General features: G+C 43.2%; 1 protein-coding gene across 2 annotated transcripts; it reads left to right on the forward strand.

Moving 5' to 3' along the window:
- Nucleotides 1-1,071: 1,071 nt before the first annotated feature.
- Nucleotides 1,072-11,957, forward strand: glo1 (glyoxalase 1). 2 transcript variants are annotated; one of them, XM_078542784.1, is made up of 6 exons: nucleotides 1,072-1,231; nucleotides 3,583-3,665; nucleotides 4,816-4,956; nucleotides 7,011-7,078; nucleotides 8,601-8,690; nucleotides 10,762-11,957. In XM_078542784.1, the coding sequence occupies exons 1-6, from the start codon at nucleotides 1,157-1,159 to the stop codon at nucleotides 10,851-10,853; spliced, it is 549 nt and encodes a 182-aa protein (XP_078398910.1). In that variant the 5' UTR covers nucleotides 1,072-1,156; the 3' UTR covers nucleotides 10,854-11,957. The 2 variants fall into 2 exon arrangements, with proteins under 2 accessions (XP_078398910.1, XP_078398909.1); XM_078542783.1 differs by having other exon boundaries at nucleotides 1,110-1,231; nucleotides 3,566-3,665.
- Nucleotides 11,958-18,432: the final 6,475 nt, after the last annotated feature.

The following is an 18,432-nucleotide window of genomic DNA, read 5'->3' on the forward strand; positions in this document are numbered from 1 at the left end:
AATTACAATTGGGAGTTCCTACTTGGATAATATATTACATCAAAACAAGCCAAAACTGAAACCAGGTGCCTTTTTCCAGGTGCTTGGCCTAGGAGATGATTCCAGCAGAGAAGGGGGTCATTTGGACCATTGTGCCTGTGTTGGTTCAGTAATGCCAGACCCAATTGCATTGTCTTGTGCTTTGCCAACTGTGTAGCTGGGGGTCCCCACTTAGATGGATACTATTATTGAAAAGTCATCACAGTGGCATGTGCTGAATTGTGATCACGGTACAAATAAAACAAGTAATCATAATTCATGAATTGTTATAGACAATCATTAAAGTAAAAGGATAAATAATAAAAAGATTATACAATTATGAACAGTATACAAATAATTACAATATGTTGCAAAACGCAGGTCTCCTTAATTTACAGAATAAAAATGAAAGGTCCACTGCACTCTACATTTTGTGTTAAAGTCCATTGATCAGATGTTGTCAGGTTGAGTTCATTAGGAAAATTTAAGGAGGTGGTGGCATAGTGGTATTATCACTAGACTAGTATTCCAGAGACCCAAAATAAAACTTTTAAAAAAAACCTGGCATTAAAAGTCTAATGGTGGCTATAAACCCATCTGGTTCCCTAATGAATTTCCTTCCTTTAACCAAACCAGGTAAGGATTTTGCTCCTTGTCTGGCTTACATGTGACTCAAGCCCCACGACAATGCGGTTGGCTCTTTTAAAAAATGCTCTCTGAACGAGAACAGTTAGGGATGGGCAATAAATACTGGCCTAGCCAGCGACGTCCACATAGGAATAAAAAAACCTCTCAATCATTTCCATGCTATCTCCTAGTCTATAATACCCTAACCAGACAAGCTTCACCAGCATCAAGCTGCAATTGCTAGTGATTGGTCCAGTTCTGGGCGAGGGCGGGTTCTCTCGCTTGTCCTCTTTCTAATTGGTTATCCGGAAACAATGTCCGCGCTCTCTGCGTGTTTTCTCATTGGGCGCAGGGTGAAAGGAGGGAGGTACCGATCGCTGCAGCGTTTTGATTGGCCGAGTTCTGAGGGGCGGGGTTGGTGGGTCAGGGTCTCTGTGTAAGGGACTGTCAGGCCTCAGTCGTATTTCCTCCGCTGTCCATCCAGGTTTTCTTCCTGCCGACAGCTGCAGCAATGTCTCAGGAGCCGAGGGGACTCACCGACGAACAGGCTTTTAGTGCCTGTTCCGATCCAGACGCAGAAACCAAGGTTCGGCGGGGTCTGGAGACGAGCTGCCAGGGTTAGGCTGAAGTGTTAAAGTTCGGCCCGGGCGGATCCATTGGGAAGGTTGAGCCTCCAGAGTGGAGGGTTCCCTGGTCGCCAGACCGACTGACTGGATGATTGACACGAAGGAGGGGCGGGGGGGGTCGGGGAGTGCTGAGCGGCTGAGATCACATTGCTCCGGCCGGGTTTGATGTCTGGTAAATTAAAATTAAGCTCCGGTTAAATGCTCTGCCATGTGTGGTGCTGAGCCATCCTGACTAGGCAGGTCATGTAACCTAATCGCAGACCCTGTTGTCATCTTGGAACGAATGATAAGGAAGCATATAAGGCATATGGGATACTTGCCTTTATTAGCTGAGGCATAGAATATAAGAGCAGGGAGGTAATGCTGAAACTGTATAAAACGCTGGTTAGGCCACAGCTAGAGTATTGTGTGCAGTTCTGAAATCTGCATTATAGGAAGGATGTGATTGCACTAGAGGGAGTGCAGAGGAGATTTACCAGAATGTTGCCTGGGCTGGAGAGTTTTAGTTACGAGGAGAGATTGGATAGACTGGGGTTATTTTCCCTGGAGCAGAGAAGATTGAGGGGGGACATGATTGAGGCATATAAAAATATGAGGGGCAGAGAGATAGAAAAGAACATTTCCCCTTGGTGGAGGGATCAATAACCAGGGGGCATAGATTTAAGGTAAGGGGCAGGAGGTTTAGAGGGGATGTGAGGAAGAATTTTTTCACCCAGAGGGTGGTGGGAACCTGGAACTCACTGCCTGAAAGGGTGGTAGAGACAGAAACCCTCATAACATTTAAGAAGTATTTGGATGTGCACTTGCGATGCCATGTCATACAAGGCTATGGGCCTTGTGCTGGAAAATGGGATTAGAATAGTTAGGCACTTGTTTGACTGGCGCAGACTGGATGGGCCAAAGGGCCTTTTTCTGTGCTGTAGACCTCTATGACTCTATGAATATGAAGCTGCAGCATTGAGTTTAGGGATGGGAAACACACCCAGGGTTCTCGCTCCTGAAAGCTAACCAGTAACCAACTGCCTACTGGAAAATGCATGTGTGGACAGGATCAGGCTGGACCCTGCAACCCTTACAGTTCAGGAGTATGCTGACAATGGGTCTGTAGGATCATGTATGAAGGATACCAACTTAATATTGGGAAAAAGAAAACAATTAGTACAAGGAAGGGGAACAATGATTTAGGTGAAGGAGTTGTGCATTCAAGTTTGCAAATTACATTCATGATGCACAATTAATTGTAGATAGGATTAGTAAACTACCAAGTGACATAGACAAATTGATTGGGTCAAACTGTGGCAAGTTCAAAATAAAAGCAAAATACTGCAGATGCTGGAAATCTGAAACAAAAATAGCTGGAAAAACTCATCAGTCTGAACAGTCATTGAAACGTTAACTGTCTTCCTCTCCGCAGATGCTGTCAGACTTGCTGAGTTTTTCCAGCTATTTTTGTTTTTGTGGTAAGTTTCATCTGGGGAAGTGTAGGTAATCCACTTTAGATCCAACAAATAGGAATATTTTCTTAGTGGTGAGAGTAGGAGTGGTGAAACAAACAGATTTGGGTGTCTATGTCCATAAATCAATAAAAGCTAGGGTACAGGTATAGGTTGAATTATAAAAATGAGCAAATTATGCTTCAGTGTGTAGAACCTTGGTCAGACACTGTTTGAACTACTGTGTTCATTTCTGAGCATTGCACTTATGAAGGACACAATAGCCTTGGAGGAGAGAGTATATATTCACCAGAATGATACTAGGGCTTAAAAGGTTTAAATATGAGGACAAGTTGCAGTAACAGATTCTATTGCCTCAAGTTTAGAAAACTGAAAGGTGATCTAATTGAAGTTGGGGTTGATACAGGGAAGTTATTTCCTATGGGGGAATGTAGAGCAAAGGGGCATGATCAGAGCTAGGACATGTCAGAGGAAAATCTGGAAGCACGGAATATAGTGAAACTGTGGAACTCTCTTCCATCAAAGGCTGTGAATACTGAATTAATTGAAGGACAGAAATCAAATGATTTTTATTAGGTGAGGGTTTCTAGGGATATAGAACAAAAATAAATAAATAGAGTTGAAGTACAGACCAGCCATGACTGGTGGAATAGGCTTAAGGGGCTGATTAGCCTACTCCTGTTCCTTACATTTTTTTGAGGGCTTTTTCTGTATGTTTGCTATTTTCAGGTGAAGAGGTGCAATTAAATAACCCCCGTGTAACTTGTTTTCTTCCCTAAATGTTGCATGTTTTATAAATGAACCACTTAAACAAGCGCGTTTATTTTCCAATGTTCTTAGCAGTCCCTCTCTTTTAGGATTTTGTGATGCAGCAGACAATGTTGAGAGTGAAAGATCCGAAAAAATCTCTGGATTTTTACACCAGAATCATTGGAATGACGTAAGAAACTTATTTAAAAAATTGATTGAAGAGAGAAAAGCAGTGAGTGAATATTTGTGGAGATAAGAAAAGCAAAAAGTTTGGAACAGCCCACAGAGTAAAAACAAAATGGTGCAAACAAACCCTGTTTGGTTAACATCTGAAAGGCAGGTTACTTTTTGAGCTGCATGTTTTCATTCATCCAGTTCTGCAATGAAAGGTTAGACCTGGAGTAATTACCTCGCTTTCTCTTTAGGTGTTAACTGGACTGATGTATGTTTCCAGTGTTTTTGGCTTTTGTTTTTTGTTTTGGATTTTGGATAATTTGGATAATCTCTCCCTATCTCTGTAATCTCCTCCAGCCCCACAACCCTCCCTATCTCTGTAATCTCCTCCAGTCCCACATCCCTCCCTATCTCTGTAATCTCCTCCAGTCCCACATCCCTCCCTATCTCTGTAATCTCCTCCAGTCCCACAGCCCTCCCTATCTCTGTAATCTCCTCCAGCCCCACAATCCTCCCCATCTCTGTAATCTCCTCCAGTCCCACATCCCTCCCTATCTCTGTAATCTCCTCCAGTCCCACATCCCTCCCTATCTCTGTAATCTCCTCCAGTCCCACATCCCTCTCTATCTCTGTAATCTCCTCCAGTCCCACATCCCTCCCTATCTCTGTAATCTCCAGCCCCACAATCCTCCCTATCTCTGTAATCTCCTCCAGTCCCACATCCCTCCCTATCTTTGTAATCTCCTCCAGCCCCACAATCCTCCCCATCTCTGTAATCTCCTCCAGTCCCACATCCCTCCCTATCTCTGTAATCTCCTCCAGTCCCACATCCCTCCCTATCTCTGTAATCTCCTCCAGTCCCACATCCCTCCCTATCTCTGTAATCTCCTCCAGTCCCACATCCCTCCCTATCTCTGTAATCTCCTCCAGCCCCACAACCCTCCACGCTCCTCTAATTCTGGCATTTTGAGCATTTCAAATTATAATTGTTCCACCACTGGTGGCCATGCCTTCAGTTGCCTAGGCCCCAAGCTCTGGAATTCCCTCCCTACACCTCTTTGCCTCTCTATCTTGCTTCCCTCCTCTCTATCTTGCTTCCCTCCTTTTAAGACACTTCTCTCTTTCCTTATTCTACTCTTTCTGATGGCTCTTCAACTTGTTTACAGACTTCTGCAGAAATTTGACTTCCCTTCTATGAAATTCACACTCTACTTTTTGGGTTACGAAGACAAAAAGGAAATCCCAACCGTTAAGAATGAGCACACAGCCTGGACCTTCTCAAGGAGGGCGACTATAGAGCTGACACAGTGAGTATAGTATGGAGTCGGGAATGGGAATTCAGCTGAGAGAGATTATCCTGCCTGTACTGAGTGCTGAATAAAGGGACTTCATTCCACTGTTAATGGCCAGAGGTGTCATACGTGGGTAAGCACAGTCACTTGTAATAAGGGATTACACTGTAAACGGTAATTTGCTGCCTGTGAAGGAATGTGTTCTTTCCTTTCTCCTTCATATGCATCTTCAATAAAGAAGTTTTATAAGATTAAGTTCAATAATGTGTACAAATTTTACAAATGTCATACATGGCACACAGTGACATACAAAAACAACCAGTTAAAAACCTGCACGAGTGCCTTTAATGTAGTAAAACATTCCAAGGTGTTTCACAGGAGCATTATTGAACAAAATCTGACACTGTCTGGACCACACGTAGATATTAGAATAGGTGATTAGAATCTTTGCCAAAGCGGTATGTTTTAAGGAGTGTCTGAAAGGAGGGGAGGAAAGAAACAGAGGATTAGGGAGGGAATTTCAGAGTTTAGGACCTAGCCAGTTGAAGGCACGGCTACCAATAGTGGCATGATCACAATCCGGGTTGCTCAAGAGGACAGAACTGCGTGAGAGCAGAGCTCAGAGAAATAGGGAGGACTGAAGCCACGGAGGGAGAAATTAGAAAACAATGATGTGAATTTTAAAATTGCTGAGTTGGGAGCCAGTGTAGGTTCGTGAGAACAAGGATAATGTGTGAATGGAACTTGGTATGAGTTAGATACCTTTAGCATCTTGCGAAAAGTCTAAGATGGGAAACTGGATAGGAGAGCATTGGAACAGTCAAGTCTAGAGCTAACAGGTGCATTGATAAAGGTTTCAGAGCAGATGAACTGAGGCAAGGTGGAGATGGGCGATATTACAGAGGTGAAAATAGCTGGTGAGAAGCCATGTGGTCAGAAGCTCAGCTCAGGATCGAATAAGAAGCCGAGGTTGTGAATGCTCTGGTTCACCCTTAGACAGTGGCCACGGAAAGGGATGATGCCAGTGGTTAGGGAATTTTTTATTATTAAGTGAAAAAGTTGTGAGGAGAGTTGTTCTGCAGGAAGCGATCTTAGACCTGACTGCGCATGGGTCTTGAGGAAATAGCCTCTTCATTATTTGTTTGGACTGGGAAAAGTCCCACAGTTTTGGCCAAATTGGCTGTGTTAGCTTTGCCACGTGAAGAAATAGTCTAACCTGCTGCATATAAAAACTGGGGTTACCTTACTGGCTGAAGGGAACAGGTCACCCCATGCCTCTCCAATTTGGGATTGCTGCTCATTTTCCCATACCTTCTGCTCCATAAACTCTGGATTAACGCTGCCTCCCCACAGTCTGTGCTCAGGATCATTAGTCATCTCCTGTAGCTTCCAACCCACTCTAATGGCTTGTTCCTGTGCCTGCCATTCCTCTCACTCAGAATTACTGCGTCATTTTGTGTGGTACTTTATTGTTATTATGTCAGTAACTTGGAATTCCCAACCTAACACTATTGTGGGAGAGCCATCACTAAAACAACTTGCTGCAATTCACTTCAGTGTCTGCTGAAGGCATCCAGGCTGTTAGTAGAAAAATTTAGGATGTATGAAAGCTGAATTCCTTTTTCCAAATTTCCCCTCCTTTCAGATGCTTCTTAAGACCTACCTCTCTGACCAAGCTTATTGTCACCACTTATAAAATCTAGTTAATTGGCACAGGAACTTGTTTTTTTAATTAAACCTCTGGAACACCTTGGGGCATTTTTCTACGTTAAAAGCACAATATAAATACAAGTTGTTATTGAATGAAAGTTTGGTTTGGAGATGTCTTTTTAAAAGCAGGGTAAAGTAGCAAAGCTAAGAGATTTAGGGAAGGAGTTCCAGAGGCTAGGATCCAGATGGTCAAACACTCTACAACCATGAAGGAGCTCAGGAATTGATACATGGCTGAAGGTTGCACAGCTGGGTTGGCTTAGGCCATGAGTGATTTGATGGTACAGTGATGTGCTGTATATTCACAGAAAGGAGTGGTGTGATCTGAAATCCTCAATGTCCTTGTTTGTGTTTTACAGCAATTGGGGAACTGAGAATGATGAAAACCAGGCCTATCATAATGGGAACTCTGATCCTAGAGGATTTGGTAAGTTTGTCTGCTCATTTTGGTTCAGTTGTTTTAAGTTTTTGTGAAGAGCTACTTGACAAAGAAGTAACTATGCTGCACAGATCAAGAAGGACCAACTTCAATTCCTATGTTGAAATTACATTCCTTAGTTGGGCCAATTTTATGTTAATTGGTTTCAATATTTAAGACTAGGAAAGCAGTGAGGAGTGTATATTTTTGGGGGAGGGGAGGAAACCAGCAAGAGTCCTTGCTCCAGGTTCCTTTTGTTTGTGTTAGCAGAGTGGTAGGTTGGCTGTACTACCTGCTACATTTTTGTAGTCTAAGATTGGACAGTGATCAGCAATGGCAAGCATGTTTTACTTCTTTCTATTCCTCCGCCTATAGGCAAAGGATGCTCAGGTGAATGCTATGCCACCACTGTCATTTTGACTGAGATTGAGTAACTCAGCAGACTGTGAACATCTTAACAAATAAATGAAACTAAGCTTTCAGGACATGGTGCTGAAGGAACCTTTCAAAATACATGACAATGTATATTTTATTTTCATACGTAATGTCCCTTCCTTGGCTCTCCCATCCCTGTGTTATGTTCAATGATCTTCAATTTCAGCATTTGCAGATGACACACAACTTGGAAGTATTGTGAACTGTAAGGCTATAGATCAAATTCAAGAGCACATAATAGTGTACCAAAATTAATAAATAATCATAGGGCAAAAGGGGGGGAAGGAAATAAATACAATAACTATCACTAGGGAAACTAATGGGACTAAAGGCCGATAAGTCAGCTGGACCTGATGGCTTGCATCCTAGGATATTAAAGGAAATAGCAGCAGAGATAGTGAATGCACTGGTAGTAATCTTCCAAGAATCCTTAGATTCTAGAAAACTGCCAATGTAACACCCTTATTCAAAAAGGGAGGGAGTCAAAAAACAGGCCAGTTAGCTCAACATTCCTCTTTGGGAAAATGTTGGAGTCTATTATAAAGAATGTAATAGCAGAGCATTTAGAAGTACATAATCTAATCAAGCAGAGTCAGCCTGTATCATGTAATTCTAAGTGCTCTGCTATTACATCCGTTATAATAGACTCCAAAATTTTCCCAATGACAGATGTTAAACTAACTGGCTTATAGTTACCTGTTTTTGTCTCCCTCCCTTTTTGAATAAGGGTGTTACATTGGCTCTTCTCCAAACCTCTGGAACTTTTCCAGAATCTAAGGATTCTTGGAAGATGGTGGCCTTCTGTGCTGTAACTATTCAGTGATTCTATGAATATTGCACCAGTTTCATTTCACAGGACAGATGATCATTTCCTGGGTTTATGCTTTAGTTGCTGTGAGACAGTTGTTTGGAGGTGGATAAAACTGGTTTCTAACTGAAATGTGCAGTGGATACTGCCCCATGGCTGAGAGCCAGAACTTGATGACAAGGTGGATTGTTTCTCCCAAGTACTGTGCTGTTCTTATGAAAGTGGATGTTCAAGCAATTTAACGGTCAGGGTCTTGAATTTTCATTTGAATCCAATGCTTACCTGCAGGTCACCTGGGCATTGCAGTCCCTGATGTTTATGCTGCCTGCAAACGCTTTGAGGAACTGGGAGTAAAGTTTGTAAAGAAACCAGATGATGGTGAGTAATCACTGCAGTTGCTGATATTTGTTTGGATGTCTTGAGCAATCAAACAAATCCCTCCTCTCTGATCATAAGAAATAAGAGGAGTAGGCCATTTGAGCCTGCTCCACCATTCAATAATATCATGGCTGATCTGATTGTGGCCTTCACTCCACTGGCCCGCCTGTCCTCCTATAACCCTTAACTTCTTTGTCAATTAAAAATCTGCCTAACTCAGTCTTGAATATATTATTCGATGACCCAGCCTCCACTGCTCTCTCTGGAAGAGGATAGCAAAGATTAACACCCTCAGAGAAGAAATTCCTCCTCATCTCCGTCTTAATTATTCTTAAATGTGCACCCTAGTTCTAGATTCCCCATGAGGGAAAACATCCTCTTAGCATCCACACTGTCAATCCCCCTCAGAATCTGGCATGTTTTTATAAGATCACCTCTTGTTCTTCTAAACTTCAATGAGCATAGGCTCAACCTTTGCTCATAAGACAACCCCTGCATCCCAGGAATCAGTCTGGTGAACCTTCTCTGAACTGCTTCCAATGCAAGTATGTCCCTCCTTGTGTAAGGAGACCAAAACTGTACAGAGTACTCTAGGTGCGAACTCATCAGTGTTCTGTACGGTTGTAACAAGACTTCCCTACTTTTATACTCCATTCCCCTTGCAATTAAAGCCAACATTCCATTTGCCCTCCTAATTACCTGCATACTAACTTTGTGATTCATGTACCAGGACATCGAGATCCCTCTATACCATGGAGATCTGTAATCTCTCTTCATTTAAATAATGCTCTGCTTTTCTGTTCTTCCTGCCAAAGTAGACAACCTCACATTTTCCCACATTATACTCCATTTGCCATATTTTTGCCCATTCACTTAATCTGTCTATATCCCTCTGCAGACTTTGTTTTCTTCTCATAACTTGCTTTCATGCCTTCATATTGTCAGCATATTGGCTACAATGCATTCTGTCCCTCCATCCAAATCATTAATATAGATTGGAAATAGTTGAGGCCCCAGCACTGATCACTGTGGCACTTCACTAGTTACAGTTTGCCAAATGAAAATGAACCATTTACCCTGACTCTCTTTCCTGTTAGTTAGCCAGTCCTCTATCCATGCTAATATATCATCCCCAACACCATGAGCTCTCATCTTATGCAATAACCACTGCTGTTGCTGATATTTGTTTGGGTGTCTTGAGCAATCAAACAAATCCCTCCTCTCTGATCATAAGAAATAAGAGGAGTAGGCCATTTGAACCTGCTCCACCATTCAATAATATCATGGCTGATCTGATTGTGGCCGTAACTCCACTGGCCCGCCTGTCCCCACCTTACTGAATGCTTTTTGGAAATCCAAATACACTGGTACCCCTTTATCCATCCTTGTTCCATCCTCAAAGTACTCTAATAAATTTGTCAAACATGATTTCCCATTCACAAAATCCATGTTGACTCTGCCTGATTGTACTATGATTTTCTAAATGTCCTGCTACTACCTCCTTAATGATGGATTCTAGCATTTTCCCAATGACAGATGTTAGGGTGCCTGGGCTGTAGTTTCCTGCTTTCTGGCTCCCTCCTTTCTTGAATTGTTACATTTACAGTTTTCCAATCTGCTGGTACCTTGCCAGAACCTAGGGAATTTTTGAAGCTTACAACCAATCCATCCACTATCTCTGCATCCACTTCTTTTAGGATTCTCCTAGGATGCAGGCCATCAGGTCCAGGGGACTTGTCAGCCTTTGGTTCTATTAGTTTTCCTAGTACTTTTTCTCTAGTGATTGTGCTGTTAGCTAATATCTCAGTTGGAGAACTGAATGGCCTCGGCAACACTGGATGAAACCAGCCAGCATTCCTGTTCCTGACTATCTGCTGAAAGTGTTGTGAGGGCCAGATCTGGTTCAGCTGTGATTCCCATTGCGAGTGAAGCCTGCCAAAATTTCATGCTGTTCATGATAAATAAATAATGTCTAGTGGGGCGAGTTGCAGGTAAGACTTCAACAGAATGGAGGGGGTGGGAAACTGAGAAAATTACGAAATCAATGGTTGCTTTTTTTCTCTTGCTTCAGGTAAAATGAAGGGGCTCGCTTTCATTCAGGATCCAGATGGTTACTGGATAGAGATTCTCAGCCCAAACCAAATGCTCACCATAGTTCCTTAGGTTGAGAAGTGTGGGCTTAATGACAAGTTTCATAGTTAAATATACAGAGCATTGATTGCTCAAACCCATGAGCTGTACCAAGAACCTGCATTCAGACATTACAGTATTGTTTGCCCTGAAAATAACTAGAATTATCATGGCATTTAGACATTTTAATATACAATTTGTGGACTGGGAATTTTTCTTCAATGTTCGGTTATCTCTGGGGAAATCACTAACAATTTCCTCACGCACCATAAGTCATATTAATTAATCCCTGGGAAAGGTTGAGGCTGGAATATTCCATGAGTGTTAAGTCTGGATCTGCAAGAACTGATGGTGTGAAAGCTTGACCAATCCAAGTATAAACTGCTGAGCATATTGTGATACCTAACTTGCCAACACACAACCTCCCTTTCACAACCTTTAGTGAGGGGAAGAGAAGTTACGCACACAAATGATGTTGTAGAACACAAAACATGTTGCTGAGGGTTTGTCTCAAGACTCTAAACCCACATTTGCACTTTCTTTAAAGAGAGAGTTTTAAATCGCAGGTCTTACTGTAATATCTGGCTAAAAGGGATGGGGAATATCAACTCTCCACCCATCTCTCCAATTCAATTCTAACTTCTTGGAAAGCAATTTCTGAGGGACTTGTGCTGAACTCAGCTCATCGTAGTCCAATGAAAACTGACTTGACAAATGTCAAAATAAGTGTTGGCTGGAGTTCATTTGTGAGCTACCGCTGTCTAAAATTGTCAACAGTGAATTCTTTCACTGAAGCTCCTGCCAAAAAAAACTGTTCTATTAAAGTTGGCAAATCCACTCCCAGTGCACTTGCTATGTTGTAGGTTATAATCTTCAACTACTGCCCTGCTAGCTGTTGAAAAATTTCTAGTCTGTCTGCTTATAAAATGCTGTTGAAATTGTTGGTACTTGCCTTGTCTTAATGAGAAATCTTTTTTGTGCTTTGTGATGCACAGCACTTTGTGTGAGCTCATTTGGGAGCAATCCCACATGCAAATTTGTAGATTAACTGAATCTTAATTTCCATTAACAGGCATCATGCCTAATTGCTTTCATGTAGAACCTTACCTGTAATAAATGTTTATTTTCTTCAATATACTTTTCAGGAGTATGAGTTGTTATCTTTCTACCTCCCTGTTAATACACTGAATGGAAGCTTCTGGGCTTGAAGTCCCTTAGAACAGTTAGTACAGTACAAGAGAATAAAAGACATTTTACAACAGTAAACTACCATCAAGCTCACCTCTTCTCAATATCCCCAAGTTTCCCACTGTCCAGAAACACCCCTATTTGTCTATGGAACCAATTTATACTGTATCATCAATCCCCTTTCCTAATAGAACCATAAAGCTTGCAGCATACAAGGAGGCCCGTCATGTCTCTGCTTGGTCTGCCTCTGGAGAAGTCCACAACTCACTCCACTGCCTTGGTCTCTCACCTTGGCCCTCTACCATCCCCTGCTTCAAATATCTTGATTTTCACTTCTTTAAAAGAAAGGTAATGGTCTTTCCAGCAACACAGTATTTTTAAAGAAATTCATCCAAGCTTTTCTCCTCACTTTTAAATTGCTGACCCATAGTCATTGAATCTCCAGAAGAGGAAATAGTCATTCTTCATTGACCTTATCGAATCCTTTCATACCATTTGCTTTTAAACTAATACATTCCAGCAAAAAATAGTTGCCCTATCTCTTGTTCTTCTCATGTCTGTGGCTGCTTACTCTTGGCATCATCCCTGTCATATTCTAGGTGCCATTCTATAGTTTTAATACCCTCCCAATGATGAGGTGCCCAAAAGTGCATCCAACACTCTTAACCATTGGCCTAACCAGTGTTTTGAACATATTTAGAATTTATTTATTCTTTTATTTTGTGCTCCATTCATAAAACATGAAATATTGTATGGCTTTAATTACCTCCACACTTTTGGATAATATGTATAAACTCCTAGTTCTCCAATACATCTGGCAATTTATTCCATACCTCTAACATATGGATGAAAAAGTTCTGCTTGATTTTTCTCTCTACACCTTAAAAAGGTGTTTCTAATGAGAATGGATGGACGATTAACTTGTCAGGCAGCACAGAAGGCACGCAGCACCCTTCAACCATTACTGCTACAACTGTCTCCTATTGACTGATGAATGGGGCCTCAAAGGCTTTGGTTTACAAAGGAAACTGTTGTTGAGTTATGCTACTTTTTTTTAAGATAATCTTCACAATTGCACTACTCTGCCAGAGGCAGAAAGTTGTAATCTCCCTTAACTTCTGTGCCATGGAGCTATTTCCTGGCTGCTGATGGGCACATCAGTACATTGTACAGTCAGTTAGTTAAAGCATCTCTGAAATGCATTGTTTGCTACAGTGAGCCAGCTCATCCATTTCTTTATGTGCAACCAGCAGAATTCCCCAGCGACTAACAAGTCAGACATTGCATCCATGATCTAATTTATGCTCCCTTGATCAATGTGAACAGGAAAAGAATCTGCTCTGACCAGATCCAGCTTATTTCTGACCAGTGGCAATGCATCATTCAAATGAATAATCCTGGCAGCTACCACAATACTTTCATTACATGGCAGTCCATCGTTCCAACCCTCTTTCACCCAGAAAGGGCAGTCTTTGAACGGCTCCTAGGAAATCAAAGGCTATCCTTTGCACCTATGGTGGTTGACAGCTTTACCAAGAAACGAGCTGAGTATCAGTCAACAGGGTCCATACAGCACTGGAATGCCAAAGGCACACTTTGTGTTCCTGGAAGAGTCTGGAGGTGCTCTGCAGTATAGCTTTTAAAGGGTCTCTGGTATGTTGTATCCTGCACAACTTTGCCTAAACAAATGCCTTATTATGGAGGTACCAAAGCAAGAACACCCCAAAGGCTGTGTGGGGAGGAAGCAGTAGAGTGCAGCAATCTGAAAAGAACGTGGCAGGCTGTGACATAATTGTGCCCTGTTGATCTGGGAGACCTCTTAATCGCCACATCAGCCCACTGTATGAATTGTCCAGTCTATACTTTACCCTTTACCATTACAAAGTTGGCTCCATTTACAGACAATTGTGTGCATGCGTCAAATTTACATGACTATCATTCTCATCAAAACCACTTTCGAACCAGGTCAAAAACAATGGGTGGAATTTTCCATGCCTATTGGCGTCAGGCATCATGGTGGGCATAAGCAGGCAATATGGCAGGAAGGCCAAAAATCGGTTTCACGATGTTGTGAAACCAGTTTGCGATTGTCCGCTCTACCCATCAATGGCGGGTCTTTCCCGCTGCTGGACATTGGGACCTTCATTTAAATACATCTGCATATCATTATAAGCCTTGCTTGCCGGAATCATTCCCCCACATCAAATTTACCGTCTATGTTGGTGGGAAAGCATAACAAGAACACATCTTGACAAATGTGACGTGAGGAAGTCAGGACTCACCATCAGGACCTTGCTCACGTGCCGAACATCTGAGGAGCAGAAGATGCAGGAGCCCTATAGCAACCGGGCTCTGGAGGAACACGTGCACCGTATGCTGGGTGAATTCTGATGGACATGGCTCCGCCATGAAGCAGCTCACGGAAGGTGGAAGGTCACTGTTGAGGGTCTACCTTGGGACATCAGTGTCTTGACCACGGTCTGCTACGGGTGATCGTCGAAGGGGTGGAGAGGAAGGTGTATCAGGGTGGTGAGGTTGGGAGGGAGGCAAGGATAGTGTCTGGGGGCGGTGGGGGAGGTTGGGAGGGGGGTGCAAACTCAGCTTTGTTGACCCTGCGAAGTCCTCCTTACTAACATCTGGGGGCTAGTGCCAAAATTGGGAGAGCTGTCTCACAGACTAGTCAAGCAACAGCCTTACACAGTTATCCTCACGGAATCATATCCTACAGATAATGTCCCAGACATCACCATCATTGAGTATGTCCTGTCCCACCAGCAGGACAGACCCAGCAGAGGTGGTTGGCACAGTGGTATACATTCAGGAGTAAGTTGCCCTGGGAGTCCTCAACATTGACTCCGGACCCCATGAAGTCTCATGGCATCAGATCAAACATGGGCAAGTAAACCTTCTATTGATTACCACATACTGCCCTCCCTCAGGTGATGAATCAGTGCTCCTCCATGTTGAACACCACTTGGTGGAAAGACTGAGGGTGACAAAGGCGCAGAATGTTCTCCGGGCGGGGAACTTCAATGTCCATTACCAAGAGTGGCTTGGTAGCACCACTACTGACCGAGCTGGCCAAGTCCTAAAGGACATAGATGCTAGTCTAAGTCTGTGGCAGGTGGTGAGGGAACCATCAAGAGGGAAAAACATACTTGACCTCATCCTCACCAACTTGCCTGCCGCAATTGCATCTGTCCATCACAGTATCTGTAGGAGTGACCACCATCGTTGTGGAGACGAAGTCCCACCTTTACACTGACGATATCCTCCATTGTGTTGTGTGGCATGACCATCGTGCTGAACGGGATGGATTTTGAACAGATCTAGGAACTCAAGGCTGGGCATCCATGAGGCACTGTGGGCCATCAGCAGCAGCAGAATTGTACCTGAACACAATCTGTAACCTCGGCCCGGCATATCCCCCACTCTACAATTACCACCAAGCCGGGGATCAACACTGGTTCAATGAAGAGTGCAGGAGAGCATGCCAGGATAAGGCTGAAGCATTAGATAAGGCTGAAGCATTAGCTACAATCTACATCCAGAAGTGCCGAGTGGATGATTCATCTCGGCCTCTGTTACATCCTTATTCAAAAAGGGAGACAAAAAACAGGTAACTATAGGCCAGTTAGCTTAACGTCTGTCATTGGGAAAATTTTAGAGTCTATTATGAAGGATGTAATAGCAGAGCATTTAGAAATGCATAATATCAAGCAGAGTCAGCCTGGCTTCATGAAGGGGAAACCATGCCTGACAAATTTATTAGAATTCTTTGAGGAGGTAACAAGCAGGATAGATAAAGGGGAACCAGTAGATGTAATACATTTCGATTTCCAAAAGGCATTTGATAAGGTATCGCATGTAAGGCTACTTAATAAGAGCCCATGGTGTTGGGGGTAGTATAGAGTCATAGAGGTCTACAGCAGAGAAAAAGGCCCTTCGGCCCATCCAGTCTGCACTGGTCAAACAAGTACCTAACTATTCTAATCCCATTTTCCAGCACTAGGCCCATAGCCTTGTATGCCATCGCAAGTGCACATCCAAATACTTCTTAAATGCTATGAGGGTTTCTGCCTCTACCACCCTTTCAGGCAGTGAGTTCCAAATTCCCACCACCCTCTGGGTGAAAAAACTTTTCCTCGCATCCCCTCTAAACCTCCTGCCCCTTACCTTAAATCTATGCCTCCTGGTTATTGATCCCTCCACCAAGGGGAAAAGTTCCTTCCTGTCTATCCTATCTATGCCCCTCATAATTTTATACACTTCAACCATGTCCCCCCTCTATCTCCTCTGCTCCAGGGAAAATAACCCATCTATCCAATCTCTCCTCATGACTAAGACTCTCCAGTCCAGGCAACATCCTGGTGAATCTCCTCTGCACTCTCCCTAGTGCAATCACATCCTTCTTATAATGTGGATTCCAGAACTGCACGCAATACTCTAGCTGTGGCCTATTAGTATGGATAGAGGATTAGCTAACTAATAGAAGACAGAAAGTTGGGATAAGGGGGGCATTTTCAGGATGGCAACCTGGAGTGCCACAGGGATCTGTGCTGGGGCCACAATTATTTACAATATATATTAATGACTTGAATGAGGGAAGTGAATGTACTATCACCAGGTTTGGGGATGATACAAAAATAGGTGGGAAGGCAAGTGATGAGGATGACACAAAGAGTTGACAGAGGGATATATACATGTTATGTGAGTGGGCAAATGGAATATTTGGCAGATGGAATATAATGTGGGAAAATGTGAGGTTTAGCACTTTGGCAGGAAGAATAGAGGAACTGAATATTATTTAAATGGAGAAAGGCTGCAGAAAGCTGCAGCACAGAGGGATATGGGGGTCCTTGTGCATGAATCCCAAAAAACTAACACACAAATTCAGCAGGTAATAGGGAAGGCTGATGGTATGTTGGCCTTTATTTCAAAGGGAATGGGGTATAAAAATAGGGAAGTCTTGCTAAAACTATACAAGGCACTAATTAGACCACACCTTGAATACTGTAAACAGCTTTGGTCCCCTTATCTAAGGAAAGATGTACTGACATTGGAGGCAGTCCAGAGAGGGTTCGCTAGGATGGGGGGATTTTCTTATGAGGAGAGGTTGAATTGGTTGGTCCTGTACTCATTGGAGTTTAGAAGAATGAGAAATGACCTTATTGAAACATATAAGATTCTTAGGGGGCTTGACAGGGTAGATGCTGAGAGGTTGTTTCCCCTTCTGGGAGAGTCTAGGACCAGAGGGCATAATCTCAGAGAAAAGGGGCACCCATTTAAGACAGATGAGCAGGAATTTCTTCTCTCAGAGGGTAGAGAATCTGTGGAATTGTTTACTGCAGAGGGCTGTAGAAGCTATGTTGTTAAGTATACTCAAGGTTGAGAAAGACAGATTTTTAATCAGTAAGAGGATCAAGGGTTATGGGGAAAAGGCAGGAAAGTGGGGTTGAGGATTATCAGATCAGCCATGATCTCATTGAATGGCGGAGCAGACTCGATGGGTTGAATGACCTACTTCTGTTCCTATGTCTTATGGTCTTATGGCCTCCTCCAAAGCTCCCCAGCATCACAAATGCCAGTCTCCAGCCAATTTGATTCACTCCACGTGATATCAAGAAACAGCTGAAGGCACTGGATAGTATAAAGGTTATAGGCCCTGACAATATTCCGGCAATGGTACTGAAGGCTTGTGCTCCAGAACTTGCCGTGCCCGAGCCAAGATGTTCCAGTATAGTTACAACACTGGCATCTACCTGGCTATGTGGAAATTGCCCAGGTATATCCTGTACACAAAAAGCAGGACAAATCCATCCAGGCCAATTACTGCCCCATCAGTCTACTCTCGATCATCAGTAAAGTAATGGAAGGGGTCATCAACAGTGCTATCAAGCAGCACTTAATTAGCAATAACATGCTCACTGACACCCAGTTTGGGTTCTGCCAGGGCCACTCAGCTTCTACCCTCATTACAGCCTTGGTTCAAACATGGACAAAAGAGCTGAACTCCTGAGGTGAGGTGAGAGTGACTGCCCTTGACATCAAGGCCGCATTTGACTGGGTGTGGCATCAAGGAGCCCTAGAAAAACTGGAGTCAATGAGAATCAGGGGGAAAACTCTTCACTGGTTGGAGTCGTACTTAGCACAAAGGAAGATGGTTGTGGTTGTAGGTGGTCAGTCATCTCATCTCCAGGACATCACTGCAGGAGTTCCTCAGGGTAGTGTCCTCGGCCCAACCATCCTCAGCTGCTTCATAAATGACCTTCCTTCGATCATAAGGTCAGGAGTGGGGATGTTCGCTGATGATTGCACAATGTTCAGCACTATTGGCAACTCCACAGATACTGAAGCAGTCAATGTTCAAATGCAGCAAGACCGGGACAATATTCAGGCTTGGGCTGACAAGTGGCAAGTAACA

The sequence above is a fragment of the Cetorhinus maximus genome, chromosome 5 (genome assembly GCF_964194155.1).
Source record: "Cetorhinus maximus chromosome 5, sCetMax3.hap1.1, whole genome shotgun sequence".
NCBI classification, from domain to species: domain Eukaryota; kingdom Metazoa; phylum Chordata; class Chondrichthyes; order Lamniformes; family Cetorhinidae; genus Cetorhinus; species Cetorhinus maximus.